The 22,329-nt window shown below is 36.6% G+C and overlaps 1 protein-coding gene across 10 annotated transcripts in view; it reads right to left on the bottom strand.

The window, feature by feature from the left end:
- PTPRQ (protein tyrosine phosphatase receptor type Q) overlaps nt 1-22,329 on the bottom strand; it is a 146,151-nt gene that overhangs the window by 26,002 nt on the left and 97,820 nt on the right. For 8 of the 10 annotated variants that reach the window (XM_075747610.1, XM_075747618.1, XM_075747678.1 and 5 more), the window contains 10 exons: nt 21,938-22,059; nt 18,082-18,268; nt 15,608-15,852; nt 14,899-14,965; nt 14,153-14,311; nt 12,672-12,894; nt 12,185-12,258; nt 7,440-7,539; nt 6,501-6,629; nt 5,229-5,273 (listed from right to left, as the gene is read on the bottom strand). In XM_075747610.1, the coding sequence (XP_075603725.1) occupies nt 5,229-5,273; nt 6,501-6,629; nt 7,440-7,539; nt 12,185-12,258; nt 12,672-12,894; nt 14,153-14,311; nt 14,899-14,965; nt 15,608-15,852; nt 18,082-18,268; nt 21,938-22,059 (1,351 nt within the window). The remainder of the gene's footprint in view (nt 1-5,228; nt 5,274-6,500; nt 6,630-7,439; nt 7,540-12,184; nt 12,259-12,671; nt 12,895-14,152; nt 14,312-14,898; nt 14,966-15,607; nt 15,853-18,081; nt 18,269-21,937; nt 22,060-22,329) is intronic. The other 2 variants (XM_075747635.1, XM_075747645.1) reach the window with 1 other exon arrangement.

Below are 22,329 nucleotides of genomic sequence, written 5' to 3'. Positions count from 1 at the left end.
TAAATATTAAAGGCCTAAGGAAAGAGAACACATGCTCATTTCTTCCATTGTACCAGGACATGTACATTCATAAACCTTGTACTCCTGGGATACAAAGCTCAGAAAGCCCATTTTTGATAGCTGATTACTAAAGGGAAACTTGTTGAAGAAAAAGGTAAGGTAGGAGCCATGCCTATCCCCACTCAAAGAAAGAAGAAACAGGCTGATCTAGAGAAAGTAATATATGTGCAGACGTGTTACTTTGAATATAGACACCTAGTGAATGCATAATATATAGGAAAGGTGAGACCACACAAGAATTTTATATACAATATTTTTCAATATAGAGTTCTAATTGCCTGGTATTTGCAAGGGTTACAGTGTCTGTAATTCAGAAATATTTCCTGGGCACTGAAATTGTAAGAGACCAGCTACATCAGTAAAATGTTCACAAGTCCATGGGGCCCGATGAGATTCATCCCAGAGTGCTGAAGGAGCTAGTGGATGTTACAGCAGGACCCCTCTTGACCATCTGCCAAAGGTCTTGCAAGTCTAGGGAGGGCCCTACTGACTGGAAGCTAACCAATATTATTCCAATTTACAGGAAGGGCATGAGGGAAGACCCAGGGAACTACAGACCTGTTAGTCTAACCTGAGTTCCTGGAAATATTATGGAGAAGATTATACTGGGTACTGTTGAAAGGCATTTAAAGCATAATGCAGTCATCAGGCAGTCAACATGAGTTCACAAAGGGAAAGTCCTGTTTAACTAATTTGATAGAATGATAAGGTCACCCACCTGGTGGATGAAGGGAAGGTGGTGGATGTAATTTTTCTGGATTTTAGTAAGGCTTTTGATACTGTCCCTCACAGCATCCTTCTGGACAAATTGCCCAGCTGTGGTATGAATGAGTTCATGGTGTGCTGAGTGAAGATCTGGCTGAAGGGCAGAGCTCAAAGAGATGAGTGAATGGGGCTACATCTGGCTGGTGATTGGTCACCTGTGGCGTTCCTCAGGGCTCAATTCTGGGGTCAATTCTGTTCAATATATTTATCAATAATTTCGAGACGGGAGTTGAATGAACCATTAGCAAGTTTGCTGATGATACCAAACTGGGAGCTACTGGTGACTCTCCCGAGGGACAAGATGCCTTGCAAAGGGATCTGGAGAGATTGGAGCATTGGGCAATGATTCATGGGATGAAATTTAACAAGTCTAATGTCAGATTCTGCACCTGGGACAGAGTAATGCCAGGAACAAGTATAAATTGGGAGAGGAGTGGCTGGAGAGCAGCCCTGCAGAAAGGGGTCTGGGGGTGCTGGTTGGTAGCAGGCTCACTATGCATCAGCAGTGTGCCCTGGCAGCCCAGAGGGCAAACCGCATTCTGGGGTGCATCAAACACAGCTTAACCAGCCAGCCAAAAGAGGGGATTATCCCACTGTATTCAGCGTTGGTGTGGCCTCACCTGGAGTACCGTGTGCCGCTCTGGGCCCCACAATTTAGGAAGGATGGGAAGGTCCTTGAATGCATCCAGAGAAAGGCAACAAAGCTGGTGACAGGGCTGGAAGGAATGTCCTGTGAGGAGCAGCTAAGGACTTTGGGCTTGTCTAGTTTGGAGAAAAGGAAGCTGAGGGTCAACTTCATTGCTCTCTGCAGGTTTCTGAGGAGGGGAAGTGGAGAGGGAGGTGCTGAGCTCTTCTCCTGGGTATCCAGTAACAGGACACGTGGGAATGGTTCAAAGCTGTGTCAGGGGAGGTTTAGTGTCCTGGTTTCACATTAGTGCCCTGGTTTTGGCTGCCAGGTTAAACCATGACAATTAGGAAGCATTTCTTTACCAAGAGGCTGGAACGGGCTTCCTGGAGAGGTGGTCAATGCCCCAAGCCTGTCAGTGTTTAGGAGGCATTTGGACAGTGCCCTTAACAACATGCTGTAACTTTTCGACAGCCCTGAAGTGGTCAGGCAGTTGGACTAGATGATCATTGTAGGTCCCTTCCAACTGAAAACTGTTCTGTTCTGTTCTGTTCTGTTCTATTCTATTCCATTCCATTCCATTCTGAATCTGTGGCCCATTTGCTTGACAAGCTGCCTCATATGGAATGAAACAAAAGCCCCAAGTGTCCACCACAAAGTGCAACTTCTCAAGGAAAGGTTTTAAGAAACAGAGACCTACATGGCTTTATCCTTGCTGCAGAAACCACTGCAAAAGTAGGGTGCCAGGGAAGTTCTTTCCCAGGTAAGCACCTGGAACAGGGATGAGCTATTTGTCTCTTGCCAAACTCGGTGAGCCCTGAAAATTTATTGATAGAGTCTATTCACAACAGATGAATGTATGCTTTGAAAAGTCACCTGGCAAACCCTATGGACATGTTACAAAAAGTAAGCGATGAGACGCTCCAGTATATGTATATTCAGGATAACTAATGAACCAATGTTTAATCCAGTTTACACTGATGTGCTATACATGTTTTAAACAAGGATTGTTTTTTCCTGTTATTGCCTGTCTCATATCATCTCCATGATCATGGAGATCAATGTATGTCCCAAACATCCAAAGTTAGCATTTTGGCTTTATAAAGTAGATCTCATTTTCCACTTAATTCAGTAGGACACAATTCCTGCATGCCCTCAGAAGCTACATCCCGTTAATAAATGTGAAAAAAAACAAAGACTTGCTGAGAGAGTATAGATTTCAGCCAGTATTAGTAATTTTCAGGCACTAAAGTTTTTTGTTTGTTTGTTTGTTTTCCCCTGATGACCATTATGTCAAAAAATTGCTACTGGGAACTGGGATTTGACATGAATTTCCTGATTTGAAAAAAAATATTGACCCCCCCAAAAGTTTCAAAATTAGAAAAATGGGATGTTGGTACTTTTAAATTTGATGGTTTTTTTCTATTTAAAGTGACTTTTGTAATGCAAAATAATTCATGATTAAAAGGTTATAAAAATGCATGACATAAAATGTTTTGATTAATCTAATCTATACTAATATTCGCTGAGTTTTTATTAATTAAACTTTTCAAGCTTTTGAATTTTTGATCTGCTGAGAATGATAAAAAATATTTCCAGTCATATTCTTACAGAACAGGAAAACCTTTTTCTATTTCTTTTTATTTCTTATGTGATACTAGCTGCACAAAGTTTCTGAGAATATGAGCCAAGATCATAGGCCACAATCCACTAAATATGAGAGAATGTCTGAAGAAACAATGTATGAGAGACAGTCAGGAAGGATCTCATGGAGCAGGCTAGAGTATCTTGGTTCTGTGGATGAACTGTGTCAGCTGCAAGTCCATGCCTTTACTGATTTATAGTAGCTAACATCATAAATAACATGCTCGCTGAGAAATGACAGAACACTTGGTTTCCAAAGCATCTCCTTCAAATGAGCACTGAATGGGACAATTAGTAGGCACAAAAAAAAATCTAGACTGCTCTTTTATCACCTAAGATTTTCACACAAACTCCCCATCGCCCTTTCAGGGTAGAAAGCATACTTAGTTGGGCCAGATTTCAGCTGATTTACTGCTGTCCAAGAAATACAAACAAGGCAGCCTAGAAAAGGAGTCTGCCCACCTATGTTTTCCTCATACAATTACAAGATGCCACCAACTGAAAACAGCATTGTGCAACACAGCAAGCTTTGCAAACACAGCTGAGATGATAGACAGCTGACTAAATGCAGCCAACGTATGGCAGTAGGTTATGAAGATGCAGTGATGCACAGTGCCATTCCAAATGGATGGTAAATTTGCAAAAGTTACACTGCAGTCACCAACATGTACTACAATAATTTAACATGTTAACATGGCACTGCTTTAAGCAAAAATCATGAGAATGATAAGGACAACACAAGAACTGGGACTATGATTGACTTCTATATAGCTATTTCACAAAGGCAACAGGTACAAAAGTTCTTTCGTGGTGTAACTGTGGAAGTTTGAAAACAGGCAGCAGAAATATTTTAGACATTGTTTTGCAGTAAGCTGCCTTGGTGCATGCTGCCATGCATCTGCCAGCTTCTTAATATAGCTCATCATTACCAGGAATGATGTAGCAGAATGAAAGACGGCATTAGAGACACCTAAAATCTCTCTTTTGGCCACTGACATTATCCAGAAAAGAATCTTACACATACTGAAACAATCTTTAAAGCTAAAAAAAACCCCCAACCCCAAAACATAATAAACTAAAAGTTTTGAGCAGATAAAGAATATCCAGCCCTTCATTACTACATGTATATTATCTAGCAGGGTCCCACAACATGTTTACTGACTTCCGGTTAAAAAGATGGCATGAATCCTTTCCTGAGGAGCTCTCAGTTAGTGCCTGCACTTCAAACTACCACAATTTGTTGCAATGTCCAACAATGGACCTAGGGAAGGAGCCTGCTGTAGCTTCAGTGCAGCTACTGTTTGAAAAATAATAATCCAAAATTTAACAGCTGCATCCTGTACCTTACAAGAATGGATGAAGAGCAGAGTCTTTGCTTTTGGCCATTAAAGGAGTGGGGAAGGAGGAAAGAGAAAAATACAGGTGGAAGGACATGACAAACTGCAAACCAAAATGTGAGACTGACTCATTAAAATAGGGGATGATGTAACAAAAACTGCTGAAGCACTCATCAGTAAAAGCCTTCCTGTGCATAAATCACATAATGAAGTGCACATAAGTACGAAATATTACAGTTTGCAATTACCCTGTAGAGTCTGAGACTGTACAAATCCAAATGGCACATAATTTAGAAAGAAAAGTTGCAGAATAGTACTCCGCAAACTGATAAAGGATTTGACTGCAGGGCTATGTTGCTGAGATTGTAGTGGTATAGTACAAAACAGCTGCAGTACGAGTAGAAAAGGCAGTTTAGAAAAAATAGATAACTTCTCTTAAGTACATACATGCTGCCAAAGGAAAGAAACAGCATGTTTCTTATGTTACATTTGCACTACATTTGCTTCAAGGATAGATTGTATATATCAGTGCTGTATTGTAATAACATGTTATAATTTCTATGTAAAAATTGGCCTGATTTATTTAAAAATAATTGTAGAACTGTTGTATCTTAACATTAGGGACTAAAAATAAACAGGATTTCATGATGACAAATACCACTGTTTGTCATCAGTATAGCTGTGAAGACTAACATTTCATCGTGATTAACTATCAATTCAATATAGTATGGTAGCACAGATGTTAAGAGAACAGAATGGAAAACACACCATGTTGCTTCAATAATACAAAAACTTACTGGATGACAAATATCTCCTTGCGTCTAAAGAAAAATGAAGAGTATCTGGAAGTAAAACCCATTAACACTTTAGTATATAAACAAAATTAATACCATTCTTATTCAGCTAACAGTTTGGAAACAAGGCCATTTTGAAGATCCATCAAGATCATTTATACGAGTCACAGTTATTGCAGTGCATCGACAATGGTTCTGTCTCCAGGGAATGTTTTCCACTGTTATTAGCAGGTACTAGCAAAGCTATCTGAATGACATGTGCCCCAAACAGAACATACCACATCCATTATGTCAACAATTCCCAGATGATACGTAGTATGTTTTCTCATCTGTTACGAGCAGCCATTCCTGTGTGTGCTATTTTGAACAGGTTTGTACATGCAATCAACTTACTCTGTACCACACACATAGACATATACACACTTAAACAAAACAGGTCAACAGCTACAACCTTTCATCCTCCAGCTATTCCTAGTCTGCAACAGTAGGATGCCTGACTGCCAGGGCAAGACTATTTTAGGCTTCTCATCTTTAAGGAGACTGTCTACCACAGTGTTTCATCTGACACAGCAGGGAAAATACAGGTGGGTAAAGAATGTTCACCAAACATTTCTAACTCAGTTGGATGTCGTATATTATTGAGAATCATCATTATATTTATTCAGTGAATAATATCCCTATTTCTGGCAGTCAGAGAGATTTCCCTCTGATAAATATCTCTGACGATCATTTGTTGGACAGAAAATACGAATAGCTTGGAATTGCTGCATACACCTTAAAGGAGTAGATGTCAGAATCGCCAGTGTGCTGAGCTCCATGGAAACCCAGATGTTATGCAAATCTGTTTGTGAAAAAAATGCTTTGTAAATGTCAATTAAACAATGACAGATTTGTTCTTGAATTAGCTGACCGGGACTTCCGGGAGTTTGACTTTTTCAAAATGCTTATGTAGGTTTGCAGCCTACACAGAACACTGGGCCATCAAAAAACCTCAGAAATTCTACATGTTTAAAAATATGTAGCCCTTTTTTGCTAATACAATTAAACAGTGATTTGCACTTAGATCTTTATCTTGTTGTAAAAAGAGCTGAAGATTAAGTGATTTTCTAAAAGCTAGTGAGAAGTGTCTTGAGGATGGAGGTCATTCTTTGAAAGAGGATCTCAGTGACCTGTGTAAATAAGAACAGCACAAACACTTCCAAACAAGCAAAGGTCAGAGAGGGGTCATGGCTACAGCCCCTTTGGACTACTGTTTTGCCTAAGGAGTATGCTTACCGTGTAAATCTCTCATCCTTCAGCTCCAGGTCTGCCACTGTGATCAACTGATCCAGTTTAAACTTAGTGTCAATAATCTCAGCATCTCGTGGGGAGTATGTGCCTCCCTCTTTTTGCTTTTGCCGAATTCTAAACAGAAAATAATAGTGAAAAATAAACAAGCAAAAGATTTAAGGACACATATGTCAATACTTTGATTAGACAAGCTGAAACTGAAAAATGGTTGCCAGAAATCCTTCCTGGGCCTTTATTCTGCTCTCCCATCCAGTGTAATTTAGTCAAATCCAACAGTTACATTGTCTAAAATTTACATGGAAAGAATCTAGCCTGTATATTCTTTTAGTTTTCCTACATAAATTCTTTGGCAATGCCTGAATGATGCAGCTGAGGAAAAACAGAACTTCTGGTGAATGAGCAAAGTAACATCATGTATGCAGTACCCAGTCTGTTTCTTTACATGGGCATTTTGTTCACAATTTGAATTAGAGGTCAATTTCTCTTTCACATGTGAGACTTACATATGTTTAATTGATAAATTTATTAGTAAGAGAGAATACAGAATTTAGAGTATTTACTTCGTATCAAGATGTCAACAGGGCTAGCCATCACGCTAACTTCAGACAACTGACATTCTGATCTGTATTCTCACCTCAACTCAATAGAGAAGTGACTCTGAAAGGGTAAGATAGGCTACCGCTCTGATTTACCCTCTGGAGAAGCTTGTTTTTCTCCTTCTTCTATGGAGGTTAGCCCCAACAGCTAAAGCTAGCCTTTGTGAGTCCTTCCCTAAGTTTCTACATACAAGAGAAAAAAAAAAAAGGAAAATGCAACACATTTTGAAATGACAGCTTGGTTCCATTTATAGATCTGTTTCAACTCATCATTAAAACATTTTTGAGTGTTTGCAAACATGGTATGGTAAGGATACATAAATCTCACCTTGCAAAAGCATATACTGCAGCCACCAAAAGAACAACTGAAAGTATACACAAAGTAACAGCAAGGATAACTTCTACAGATCTTCCTGACAGTCCTTCGCCTGCAACAGAAAGTGAAAATCTAATACTTCATAGATTAGTTATAATTTTTACATTTCTGACAGGGTGAAATCAGGGAGTGATGAGAAACAGGCACTTTTTTCTCAATACAACTGCATCCGTTTTGTGTCAGTCAAAGAAAGGAAAGAAAAATATTAACAAAACCAGAAACTATTTAAAGGTTCCAAAGCATTGCTGAACTATGTAATACATAATTCTAATAGTATATGTCTACATCCGTATTTGCAGCCATCCGCTTGTGCTTTTCAGGTTTACCTGCTAAACAGGTTAAGGTAGGTCTATACTGCAGTAACATCAGTCTGAAGAGTAGCCTGAGCTGAGGTCCTGCTTCAGCCCCCATGCAGCCAAGAACAGACACACTCCTCTATCAGCTAGAAAGAATCAGACTCCAGAAGTGGAAAAGGAAGAACCACGACTCTAAAGCTATGAGGTTTGCAGCCATCACTCACAGGTACAAAATAAAAGATGCTTTTTGGAGATACTCTTCTCAGGGTGCTGAAGGAACCCACCTAGTGATCGGCTCTGAACTGTCTGGATTACTCTGCCTCACTGACCATTAACTCATGCTCTTTATTTATGTAGGAACTGGTGATATTGTTAGAAATAACCACCAGCAAGTAAGAAGTTATCATAAAGATATTTTTGATAAAGAGGTAAAGCTGCTGGTATTCTAATTAGTCCTTCTGGGTGAGAATGAAGGCTCATTGAGAGGCAATTTAGACTAGTAGTTTCTCTTTTTCAACCTCTTTCGTGCTAAATTTCTGAGAGTCATTTAATTTTCCACCCTTCCTGATAATCCTGTTCTTATCTCAAAAACCTCAGCCTCTTTTTTCCTTAGGCATACAGTGAAAACAAGAGTAGCAAGGGATTGATTACTACTGCTAGTATTTTTCACCTATGCTGACATTCACCTCCACTTGCTGATCCACTGTAGAAAATCTAGCTGCTGTCCAGCCTCCAGGAAGGACAGAAAAATGTCCTGCTTCCTGCCATATGAAAGTGAGATTTCCTACTCAAGGGACAACATCCTCCCATGAACACACTGGGAAACACTGAAGTCCTGGCTTTGTTTCTCTCAAAATGCCCTGATTTTTGCATTAAAGAGTATATTGCAGATGATCTGTACTGCATTTGCATTGGAGAACATGATTAAAATTCAAAATAATCCTGATTTAGCTGAAAAAAAAGTCTTAAAACAGTAGGATGCAATTTCGTAAGATCAAGTGTATGGTTCTACACGTAGGCAGGAATAATCAGGTACAATAATACAGCATATTAAACAGTAGGTTAGGTAGCAATTTATCAGAAGAAAGTGTGAGATTATTGTGGACCACAAACAACATGAATAGGCAATACCATGCCTACATGAAATGATAGACATAATCTTGTGATGCACAGAATTAAGTATAGTTTCCAAAACACCTGAAATAAGTCTTCCACCGCATTAGTAAAGTCTCAGGTGCAACACTGAAACCTACAAGGTAAGAACAATTTAGGCCAAGGGAAGCCAACAGAGAAGAAAAGCAAGTATACAGACAATTGTTGCAAAGAGAAGAAGAATTAACAAGTCCCTGCCACTCACTAATTTCTGTGATAAGGTACTAATCTTAGTAATGTGGAAGAAGAACAGAAGAATCTCCTGAGGCCCTCTACAACAGTTCTATCTATATTCCAGTGAACAGTGAAGTCAATGTTAAATGCTACAGTTAACCAGTCCAAGCATCTATTAAACAAGTACAATGTTATTAAACAAAACAGTGCTGACAGAATACCCACCAAGAATAAAAAAATACATTTTCTCTTACTTCTTTGCAACAGGGAAGGATTAGATGTCTGTAAAGATGATCATGGGCAAAGGGAAGGACACAAAACAGATTTGGCATAGTAGGAAGAATAGGAATTATAAAACTAGCATGCAGTCCTGACATCATGTATAATTTTGAGGAGCTGCCACTCAATACATGATGAGAACAAACTGTAATAATGGAATATCATAAGGTGGGTTTCTATGCAAAATGCAATGTCAGGAAACCCCATTTTGAGTACTTCCTGTCTCATCAACTTTGTATTTCACATGGAAAAAGGCTACACTTACACAGGACTACCAGCTGCCCCACAATGATTTGCTGAACCAGCTATCAGAGTTTATGAAAAGGTTATAAGCTGTCTTGATGTACTAGAAGTTTAAACAGTATTTGTCACCACATCTTAATTATCTCCTGGAAAAATCCTGACCTTTGATTGCAGTATGGACATTACTTTTGCAATGTCAGTCATGAGTTATGAGGAAGAAACTCCACTTCTCCAGCTCAAGCGGAGAGTTATGGTACTCCAAGTATTGTCGAGTGGGAGGGCCATATTAAAATGTATCCTTTACTATAATTAAAAACCATTATTGCAGCTGTGTATTCCAATAAATTCTGCTTCAGTGTTCCTCCCTAGCAAAATTCCTCTTGTTTAACAAGAACATCTGATGCCTGTCACAGAGAACTCTCTCATAAGTTTTCCATATTTTTTTCTCCTTCAAACATATTTAACATGCAGTATGAAATTCCACAGATATAAAGTTAGCTTTCTGGTTTTCCAGATCAAAGACTTACTATTCTACAAGTAGATTTAGAAACTGAAATAATCTAGACATGAATACCTCTGCCAAAATTCAAATTATTATTTTATCTACTAAAAAGAAAATATCATGTTGGAAAACCACGAATTTCAGTGATTATTACAAAAGAAGATCATTACTGCAAAATGAAACTGCAATTCTGATTTCAGGCAGCATAAATTTCTTCTGAAAAGATACTGTTGTTACAAGTGCAATAGAAGTCATTGATCACAAAGATACCAAAGAGCTGTTGATCTTTCTGGTATGCTTTCTGGGTTATGCTTCAGGAGCAAGTCTGAAGTTCATATAACCAAAGCATGTTCTACAAAAAAACACTTGGGCAAAGTTCCTCAGATTATATGTCTCAAGGAAAAATGTGTCTGAAAGAATCTATCTTCCTTTATTCACTTAATATGACATTGGTAATGGCATTGCCGGTGCTGTATCTTCAAAGCCACTCAACTGCAGTACCTGCATCACTTGTGATATATCAATTTGATGTTGATTTCACAACACTTTTGTAAGAAAGCATAGAAGGAAGTGTTACTTTTCTGTCCACTTAAGTTTTGTTTCTTGTTGGATAGACTATGAAATTGAGAAGTTAAGGCCAGACAAGAGTTTGCTGTAGTGCTCATTTTAAAAGCAGTGCTTGATGTTAAACTTCAGCAAAGGCACTGGAATATGGGTATCACGAGTCACGGATATCTGAGGAATTTATCAGGGCTATTTTTGTTTCCTATTACATTTTATTGAGCATACAAACAGGTCTTGCTTCTTTATGATCTACACCAAAGGAGAAAGTGTCACAAGTTTTCAGTAACAATACAGAAGCAAGTTAATTACAGTATCTGCCTCCTACAAGTATAATTTCTCTTTTTTTTGTCCCTTGATGATTTCTTTAAGCATTGCAGAGTTTTCTGTTAGAAAGGACAAAGTTGCCCGGAGGACTGGATACAGACTCATTTCTAGTAAACTTGTTTTTCCTGATTGGACATGTAGTCTTTCCCTCACTGGGCAAGCTATTTGCTTCATTGGCTTAGAACTTTTAAACTCAGAACATATAAAGACAACTTTTGTGTGGCACTTTTAAAACACTCAGAGCTAGAGAAATAGTGCCAGATCCTTTCAGAATATACAGGTAGTGAATTTGCATTTCAAGATCTTCAGTATCAGATCATGTAACAAATTTCTAACATGGACTAAATGAATAAGGGAGCTCATATCACAGAAGATGAATGCCAGCTGAAAAATATGTGCCCACTAAAATTCTTCTGGGTACTCATCCAGTTGTCTTGGGATCCCTTTTCAGAAAGTCAGGGCTAATGCTTAGCTAAGTAAGTTTTGGCGTACCAATATATTAAAATAACTTACAGATCTTATTGCAATCTGCTTCAATAGTCTTCATTCCCAATTTTGGGGGTAGATCAACTCTGTCATGGAGAAATTTATGCTGGATTGAGACCCCATAACAGCTGGACTATTGCCCAGTGACAACAGAACCAGATGAGTTCCATTAGACAATATACATTTATTAATTAATGCAGAGCTTTGTTTGCATCTAAAGGATGAAGGACTAAAAGGTCATGTCCTCAGATGAGTTGCCACTAGAAGGAATGATCTGCAACTGAGAGGTTTCCTATACTAGGCTCATTGGAAAATCTTTACATCCACCCGAGAGGGAAACTGCACAAACAGTATAGCTTCTGGCAGTTCACCAATCGAGACCTATCCTGGCAAAATTGTATTTTCATTCTTATAACTGAATCTCTTCTAATGAACTTTGTCAATACAGCTTTTTTCTTTAACAGTCCAGGCTGAGGTAAGACCTCTTGACATGCTCAAAAAGACATATAAGGGAATGGATATGTTCCCTCCCCAGGCATCAACCATTCTGGTTAAGCTAGGTCCAACAAAAATAGAGATTATTTACCTCAGGGAAACCAGTCTACTAAAAAGAAACATGGAATTGTCTAGATTCTTTGGAAATAGAGAAATACTTTAATAAATTACACTCTCCTTACCTAAAGTTTTGACAGGGTCAGAATAGTCAGAATCTGTAAACTGTCCTTTAACGTTAGTTGCTCTGAACTTAAATCTATAAAATAAAACCAAGAAAAATAATGAAATAAAAGTTTATGTGCATTTCCTTAAACAGCACTTAATTTAGAAGCTAAAATCTGTTTTTCCAGTTTTAGTATAATATAAACTGGAATCATTATTCACCTGCAAAAGTGACATCAAGGACTCAATCAAACTATATGAATTATTTATGTCAAATCTGGGCTTATTAATTTAGGAAGTCAGTAGGCATATTTTGTTGCCTGAAACATTTAAAAAAAATTAATCTCCCATATTTATGATTCAGCCAAAAAGTTTAAAATTAAGACACATGAAGATCATTTCAATCTCCACATTTTTATAATTGAACTACTTGTTTTGTATGTTTGTATAAAAGTATATTTCACTTAAATCTTTCTCTTAGACAAACATAGAGACAAATGTACTTACAGGTACTGCTTTCTTGGTTTCAGTGGGCCATTACATATTTTGTCTTGACTGCCTGGTATCATACATGTAGCATCAGCACCTATGACGTATATCTCTTCTTTGCCACTCAGATCTTCTTTTCCTTCTATACATGGCGGGTTTGGAAAGCCTTCATTTGTAAAATATGGCCTTGGTCTGTTGAAGTAGGCATCATACCACTTAGTAACATTCCCATCATGCTGAGCTATTGTCAAGAAAAGAAATAATCAGAAAAAATTGACATTCTAACCAGACTGTAATTAAAGAAGTTATATAGGAAATTATTTTTTTTAAGAGTTTAGCATGCTAGCGGTGCCATTACACAACTAAGTCTATAAGCGTATTTGCACTTGAACCCAAATTTCTTTATTATCCACACTATCTATATTTTGCTAACTCAGAGTAAGTAAGTCAACAGAATCACAACTAGAAAATTTCAGGGGCAGTCTTGCACATGAGCTCTGCCTGTAGAGGATATCAGTTATGCAAGTCACTTCACTTTGAAACTGAACATGGCTAGGAAAGACAGTTAAAAAGCATTTACTCTAAAGACAGTAGACTGTTTCATAAACGAAATTACTAGATTTCCATAAGTGTTCAGTACCCACCAACTCAGGAGAAAAATCTTCAAAATGTTGCTTAACACAGTATTTGCATATCTATCAGTTCAAGGGAATCTTCACAGCAGTAGCTATGAAGTAAATGTCTGTAGGACTAGTGCTCAAATGCAAAATTGAGAAAAAGATGAGAGACTTCATGTGAATTCACTTAATGTGAATGCTTTATTTCTATACTTTGAAAGCAAGCAAAACAGGGGAATTAAATACCTGGAATTTGTCCTTCTTAGGTAAGCCTGAACACATGATGTCCTATCATGAAACTCCCACTCACAATGGTAGGCAATTACTCAAAAAAGTATCATGGCACTGTTCATATAAGTAAATGTTCACCAGTCTGTACAAAGGAATACACATTCTAACCCACAGTCTACAGAAGGGATTTATATAAATCCCTCTGCCCCCGTTATGAAATGGAAATATCAACTGCACATGACTGCATTCTTTTACAGGCAACGCTAATACCAAAAGAAGAAAAGCCTTGGGAAAAAAAAAAGTTTCACATTTATTTACCTTTCAAAAATGCCAAATGTTCTTCAAGGAAATAGGAAATAAAGAAAATGTATTGATAACAATAGGCCAGAATAATATTGGTGACTTCAAACAGTATGGATGACTCTTTGTTGGCAAGTGTTCCCAAAATCCAGTACCCAGCCCACATATATTGTGAAAGATACTTTGCTCTTAGTACTGTTGCCACAGCTAAAATGACTGTTAGCTATTTTCTAATGTGAAATTACTGAGACCCAAGAAAAGAAGTAAAAGAGAAAAGACAAACAGCATGAAAATTAAAAAAAAATTTAAAAACCCTGAAAACAATTTTCAAGAGAACTTATAAAATTCTACCTCCAGCTTCCACAACAAGAACTTGTATCATCTTGATAGGGCCGTGATCATCACTGTAATAACATATCGGCATTCTGATTGTAATTGTTGTAGCTGTGACGAGTAACGCCCCATTGGTATCATAAACTGGTGCTGGTTTCTTTTTAGGTCGTGGTGGTTCTGTTTTTAAACAAAGATATACCACAGAGTTTTGTTTGAAAACGTTTTCACTACAAGTACTTTGTTCAGATACATTGCTGTGTTATGCAAGACAAATCTTCAGCATATTTTCAGAGATTACTTAATGTTCTACTTAATGCCTTAAGCCTCTAAAAACTTTATTCTGATAAATGCCTCTGCATATCAGTTTTCAATTAAAAGAGAAAACAGTAAAAAGTCTTAGTTTTTCAAAGAATTTCAATGATTGTACTTATTTCCACAACTGTGATACTGTATACTTAGCTATACCTCTGTGATACTCTTCTAAGCTGTTTGCTGATGGTAACTAAAATACTGAAGTCAATATGATTACTTCTCTGAGTGTGCACATGGTTTACAGTATCGTTCAGATATGAATAGTAAATGGTCAGTGACACGCAGCAAACTTGAGCACTGCAACTCAAGGCTATCAGTTATGTGTTCCTGTTCCTACCTTATGCAGCCTCTAAATAATAGACAAAGGCACTCTGCTGTGTACTCACAGGTAGAACAGCAATTTCTTCAGGATTTTTAGAGATTTCAGATAAAGGGCACTGCATGAGACATACCTTTGATATCCATGGTTATTTTCAATTGAATTTTTGGCCCTGCACCAGCACCATTAATTGCATACACCTTAAAAAAACAAACACTTGTTTTAATGATTATTTGTAATAGCTCCAACTTGCCCAAATCTGGATATATTTGAAGTAACAATGAATGCTGAAACACTCCTTATGTCATTCATACTTTGCTAGAACTTACTTCGTATTTCTTTACAGTCCTAAGTATAGTAACACGTTATTGCTTGCAATGTAGGTCTTTCTTACAAAAAGGAGAAAACCAACCCCACTTAAACAATTATGTCACCTCCTCACATGTCCTAGTCTCTGCTTATTTGAAAGGACTTCATGCACATACTTGTAGCAAGCTCCCCTTGCTGACCTGGACCCTTCATCCGAGCCAAATGAGCAATGCAAGTGGTGGAATTAAGGGAGAGATTTAGTCTTGTACCTGTGATGATGTGTCACAGCATGCTTTGCTTGCACATGAACCAGTGGTCCAGAGTACAAAGCTAACCACCAGTGACGTGTCCTGCTCCTACTCCCTCCACCCTCTTCATTGCTGCCCTCGTTCCTCAGACTTGTCTCTCTTCAGACTCCAGCTGACATTGCCAGCATGAAAATCTCATATTCAGCCTAAGTTTGTGTTCCCTCTTCAGACTAACCTCTCACTCATATCAAAGAAAAAATCCAAAGAAAAAGTATCAGTTCTTACGCTGACATTATAGGTATGTCCTCCTTTTAGTCCTTCAATCATGGCAGTGACTGACTGATCTGTTTTATCAATGACACTAAGGTTGTGGATCCGGATGGCAGCGGGGTCATCTTCATTGTACACCATAGCTTGATACACCTGAATATTTCCATTTGGTTCAGATGGTGGCACAAATGTTACTTGGAACTTTGTTACTTCATCTGGTATCTTCTGAAATGTTATGTTGTTAGGTGGGTCTTCAGGCACTGAAATAAATATTTCAATGATCCACTTAATCAGTTTACTACTATTGCTATTAGAGTAAAACCTGAAAAATTACAAATTACATTTTTGCATATCAGTATTATTTCATTGGCATTTTCTGTTTTAATTAAAAGATCTCAAATACTTACTGTATATGTAAATATTTATGGAGACAATGACAAGTTAAATATTTAGTGAAATACTACTCTTAATGATAGCATTTCATGCTGCAAATATTAAAAATAATTATTAGATAACCCTCAGTAGTCTCTGCTCAGAAAATTTTCTTCAGATTTTCTACTCAGAAAGCCTGAAGACATCATTATACCTTGAAATACAACCAGGGTAAACAAATCCTTGCATAGGCTGACAAGCAAGAAACAAGCGTTAGTCTAGAGTAGCCCTTTCTGAAAGCCCTCTGTCAACAGCAAGCTCCCTCCCAACACATAAACAAGCCACCATGGTCCTACAAGTCTCTGCTTATCGCAGATAACTTTAGGAAAAAAACTTTCCACTAGCTAATGCCCAGACACAAACACAACATGTATTTTTCCCAAAGACAGTTTTATGTCAAACGCTTATTCCAGTAGCTTATTCTCAAGACAGCAAAGGTATAAATCATTTTCCCAATGTCCCTAGCTGAAAGAAAAGGCTGTAACATTCTTTCCAGGCAGCTAAGTATTTATTGCTCTACCTGCACAGAGAAGTATGTAGCATGACCTCTAAACAGTGAAATCAAGCAACTGAAGGTAAACACATTCCCTCAGCCAATTCCAGTTTTCTTTACACCAGCCAACAAATGCTTACTCAGGTTTCTCTGGAGTATGTCTATGTGAATTGGTCCTAACTCAGCCATATGCTAGACTGTACAAACCAGTTGAGACGAGATGAGATGGAAAAAATAACTGTTCTTCTCTAAAGTTACTGCACCTCTTAATGTATCACGTTTTTACATAAGAGAAAGGGCTACCAAAAAAGATACCTCACAGGACAGACCTGGCTACTACCTAATTTAATCTTCATTCATTTTTCCACAGTAAAAGACTATATCAGCCTCCAGGGGTATAAACAGGTCAGGAAAACCTTAGAATTTAGTATATTAAAGGATTAGAAAGATATCTATATATGCACATATATCATATCATATCATATCATATCATATCATATCATTAGGGACACTGGATTTTCTTACATCAAAGGAAAGATAAATGATAAATACAATCACTGTGTAGTATGTCTAAATCTGAAATTAACTTGAGTATATAGCTAAAAAAGCTGACCTGCAGCTAACCTCAGTAGAGATAAGGCAATTCTAGTTTATACATAGTTGATAATTAGTTTGAACGAAACAAAACTTCAGTATCTTTTCAGAAATTTTTTTTGTTGTTTGTTTGTTTGTTTAAATAACCTTAATGAACAATTAAAAACTGGCAAAGATAGTAGATAGAACATAACCAGGAATTATGTATGTAAACCTAGGACTATATTTTCTCCATGCACATCTCTTAATATTTTCCTAAGCAAATGCTATCTACTTTTCTGTAACGTCGCCTCTTGATGTCCTGAGGTCCTCACACAGTTCCTCACTCTGATCTCTCAGTATTATTTATCTGACTAACTTAATAGCATCAGCAACTTTTGTCACCTTAGTATCTACCTCACTCTCCAGATTGTTTTGGGTCTGTGGAACCACTGACTCAAGCACAGATCCCTGTAGCCCTTCACTAGCAACCTCCTTCCACTCAGAATACACAGATTGTGTCCTCAAATCAGTACAGGTACCCTTTATAAGCATTAGGATTCAGTTCACTTAAATTTTGTATGTTTAAATTTTGCATCAAGACCAGGGATGTTGTATAGATTTTTCAATAGTCTCTTAAGGGAAACAGGCACCTCCACAGGGAAGAGTCATCCCTTCCTAAGACAGGTATCTTAGGCATGCTAATATAGATAGGAACTCTCTTCATTGACTATAGAAGTAATCTAGATGGCTGTGCTTCCATATTTTACATGGAGCAAGTTAAGATCTCTGAATTACTAAAGGTAAATTTTAGTATTTATTATCACCATCACTTTTTTTGACTGCTACCTTTTAAAATATTAAATAAAAAATATTGTGAGAACAAATCTGCATTAAAAGTGCACCATGTGTTCAAAACTCCCATTTATTTGTCAGATGAAAGAAAAACTGTAACATTTGATCCATATAAAAAGTAGACAAAAATACAAACCTGCTTCAAAAGTAGAGACAATTACTGGAGAACTAGCCTTGCCTTCAATGAGTGCAGCATTAACGTCCCCCGTAAAGGCAATGATTACTACAGAATACCTTGTAAATGCTTTCAAATCAGAAATTTCTAAGACTTTACCCTCATCATTTGTCTTCAGAAACTGAGCTTTATAATTGTCATTATCTACCTGTAAAAAAAAAAAAAAAAAATGTTACAAGACTTGAAACAGCCAAAAGCAGGACATTATTATTTGAACACCTTATTTAGCTTTCATCTTTCCACTTTTCTAACCATTTACACAGAAGTGTTCACAATAAGTCTCTAACTACCAAGACTAGAAAGCTGCACAGAGGAGTACACTCCCATCTCACCCATGTGTTGCCGCTTTAGCATTTCATGTAGTATGGGATTAAGGAAATGGGCTGTTTGCTTGGCACTGTCTTCCACCAGGCAAACATGAACCAACTGGTAGACACCGGGCCAGGGGAGCTGCAGTGACCTGAAATGGGAATCAAACTAGGCAGAGATCCAGAAGACGAGCAGCTATGTAGCATAAAATTGTTTGGAATACAAAAACAAAAAGAAAATTGGGCAGCAATATATAATGTTGATATGACTATAGAAAGTGCAATTCCTCTTGGGATATATTAATAGAAACACTACTTATAAGACAGTGGGGAGGGAGTTATTCTCTTACTAGAAAAGCTGGAAAGTAGAAATAATTGTTCAATCTAGAAAAGGGAGGATGGTGGAAGACATAATAATAACTTCAAAATATAAAAAAGAATGCTAATAAATTGAAGATAATCCATTGTTTCTAGTGTTCATGAAAACAAATAGGAATTTTATTTCTACCAAAAAAAGATTAGAATTAAATATTACAAAAACTGTGATGATATACCTATATATGTAACTAAAACTATGACTAAGATTAGTTAAAAACTAGAACAATCTATCAAGGGTTGCTGAGCAATTTTCATCAGTGGAAATTTTTAAGAACAGGATAATGAATCATTTGTGAGGAAGACTCTAAATACACTTGTTTCTGTGTTAGAGCAGGATATGGACTGGATTACTTCTTGGGATCCCTATCATCCATACATCTCAAATAATCTGTAGTTCTGTAGAAAAATCTACAGTGTTGGGTTTTATATCAGATTAATAAATTCTAATGTTATCTTAAAAAAGGAGAAAAAGGAAAAAATGGGAGCTTTTCTAGTGTTTGATCAAGTATCATTTACAAAATTCTTTTTATGTCTATTCCCACTACTTCAGTTAATGATGTTTTCATTATTGTTTCTTCAGTGTGTAATTTGAAAAGAGGATTAGGTAGCTGTACAGTAGTTTTCCCACTGGATGAAATCTGTATTAAATGCAGCTGCTAAAACATTAGAATAGTTCAAGCATACCTTTTATTTGACAGATATGCATCTATCCCCACTGAGAATTAACCTGAACTAAACTTTCTGATGGACTAAACAGACATTCATTTCCTGGGATGGCCATGAAGACCTGAAACACTTTTTTTTTATTTGACTATCAAAAATCTGGCATACAAATATGTATACAAGAGCTAAAATGCAATCACAGTACTACATTGTTAAATTTATTTCTATTCTTCCTGAAGTTTAATGGCTCAGTTCCATCTTCCTTACTCATTTTCAGTAATATTTTATTCCGGACTACTTCTAATTATAGTAGGCAGCAAGACAAACTAAAATATGACCTGGAGGAATAATAAGGATGGAGTACTTCCTAGTTTTTTTGATCTATAAAACTGCAAGGAACATCCTAGCAATTTAAACAGAACCCTTATACATTCACTAATAAATACTAATTGCTACCTTTTAAGAATAAAGACATGACAGAGTAGAAATCTGAAATTATTCTGTTCTGTGAACCTATTTTTATAAATCCTTAAAGATACTCAGTTGAGAACTAAAATGAGTAAGTAATACATATAGGAGTTTGTGGAGTTTGGATTCTTCATAAAAAATTTTTCCACTGGGACAATAAAATATATAGTCAAATTTTCACTGTAAAAAGATTGTGACAGCTTTATTGGCCTTTAAAAAGAATAGATTTGTCTACTAAGATGATTATCTACAGAACGGACTCCTGTAGTTACTGATCATTAGACAGACAACATCCGATTACAAGGAATCCCTACAAATAAAGTTAGATATCTGAAATAGATTTTAAAAAAAAAAAAACACTTTGTAAAAACAAAACCAAAGCCGTCCAAACTGAACCTGTAAAACAGATTTTTAAGTTTCTTCCAAATTCTGGCAGGCTCACATGAAACCTTACTTTAGGAATTTTACTGTAACTTATATTGATAAGGTATTTAAAACATTTTCATAATGTGGAATCACTATGTATAATTTAGGAACTATCAGAGGAGAAATTGTTTAAATACAAATTGATTAAATATTACATACAAAAAATCAAGCTTTGAAAATTGAAGTTGGAAGTTTTATCAAAAGAATTAAAAGACTTTTTTTTTCTGTTGATGCACTATAATGCTGTTTAGTCAAAAGTCGCAGGAACTTATCACGATGAAAAAGTTTTCTCTAGTAAAGGAGAAATAAAAATTGTTATGTAGTTTCTAGAGACCTACCCAATGGGCCAAGGAACTGTTCCTTCCCTGTTAGTATTCCCCTTGTTATTGTACATCCTTCACACTACTGCTGTGGTAACTGTGTTCAGAACTGAACAGATTGCACTGTACATAGTGTACAATGAAGTTAGAGGAAGAGAAAATAGCAGGACTACGCATGACTCTCTCTTGTAACTTTACTGAGGACCTTAAAATATTTCGTATTTTTTTACTGATCTCCTTAGAAATTTTGATTGTACAAAAATCTCAACATTAATATTTTAGCATATCTGTAATTCTTATGACCAATTCAGGAACATTTAAAATAAAAACATAGTAGTCTTACCCTCTTCTCAGAAAACTGAAAAAACTTTCTATTTAAAGTCTTTAAATAGTTTGAAGTAGTCTTTGATTTTCTTTCCTATTTCTAACAGACTGATTCAAGATTTTTGAAGCTGCAAATAGCAAGCTTTCCTGGGTAAAGTGTGGTAAACGGCTTCCCATTTTCACTGATAGCCCTGTCTGGAAGAACAGAGAACGCATATCCTACTTAAAACTTCTCATGTGCTCGAACTTAGAAAGTTTCATATCTTGCCACAGGGCAGGAAATGAGGTTTATTATAAGGGTAGTAGAGGATGAAAAGAGAAAGGCCACTAGAGCTTTTCTCTTATGTCAGCTTTTTTTTTGCTTATAAAGATCAAGGAGAAAGAAGTGTTATTGCTGTGCTACCAAAATACAGCTAATCTGATGGACAGAGCACTAAGAGGAAAGTGGGAAATCTAGTTTGGCTTTAAAGTTTGCCCTCTGATGCGGTGTAACTTTGTACAAGTCACTTCCTTCGGTGAGGCTCTTCACTCTGGTTTATAAAATCATGACAATGAACTTTTCCTTACTTTGAAGAAAAAAGAAAGCATTATTATTTTTACTGGTAAACAGCAGCATCATTGTTAGAAGGAGGTACACCTCTGCAAAGCTCAGCTACTGTTTTCCTGTATACATTTATAACTACATTTTTTTTCTCCAAGGTCTCTTATTAGCACACATTTTTTAATACCAAGTAATTAATTTATCCCCCATTAAGAAATTTATAAATGTACAATTAATTCTTATGTGGTATTTATGTGGAAATAGATACAGTCATATCATTTTTCAATCCAGTTTATGTTTGTCTTGTAATTTCTATAAGAACATCTGCTGTAGTATTTATATCACCAAACATCTGTATAACTACCAACAATAAAACAGAGTTGCCTTACTGAGGTAATGTCTATGAGGTAGCATGTTGGTCCAGTAATGATGACAGGTTCACTCCAGCTGATATTAATACTGTGAGGAGATGTAGCCAATACAGTCACATTTTCTGGAGGACTGTCTGGAGCTGTAGAAAAAAATATGTACATGAATCATGGTCAAAGAAGTTCACCACCACCAAATCAGTAATTTTAGTGGCCAGTAGAGATTATTTTTCAATTTGAAAATAAAACTTTTTCACACATTTACTATTATACACTGCTTAAATATTTTTTCTTTCTCACATATAAAACCTACAGTGTGATTTAGAAACACATTTTTCATTGCAATTACTACAGTTTTTCTAGAGTATGAACTGCCTACAACTTCATCTTAAATTGAAATTACAGGGTCTTTT

The sequence above is a fragment of the Balearica regulorum genome, chromosome 1 (genome assembly GCF_011004875.1).
Source record: "Balearica regulorum gibbericeps isolate bBalReg1 chromosome 1, bBalReg1.pri, whole genome shotgun sequence".
In the NCBI taxonomy this organism is placed as follows: domain Eukaryota; kingdom Metazoa; phylum Chordata; class Aves; order Gruiformes; family Gruidae; genus Balearica; species Balearica regulorum.
The sequence above is the reverse complement of the archived record's forward strand: the minus strand, read 5'-3'. Positions and strand labels throughout refer to the sequence as shown.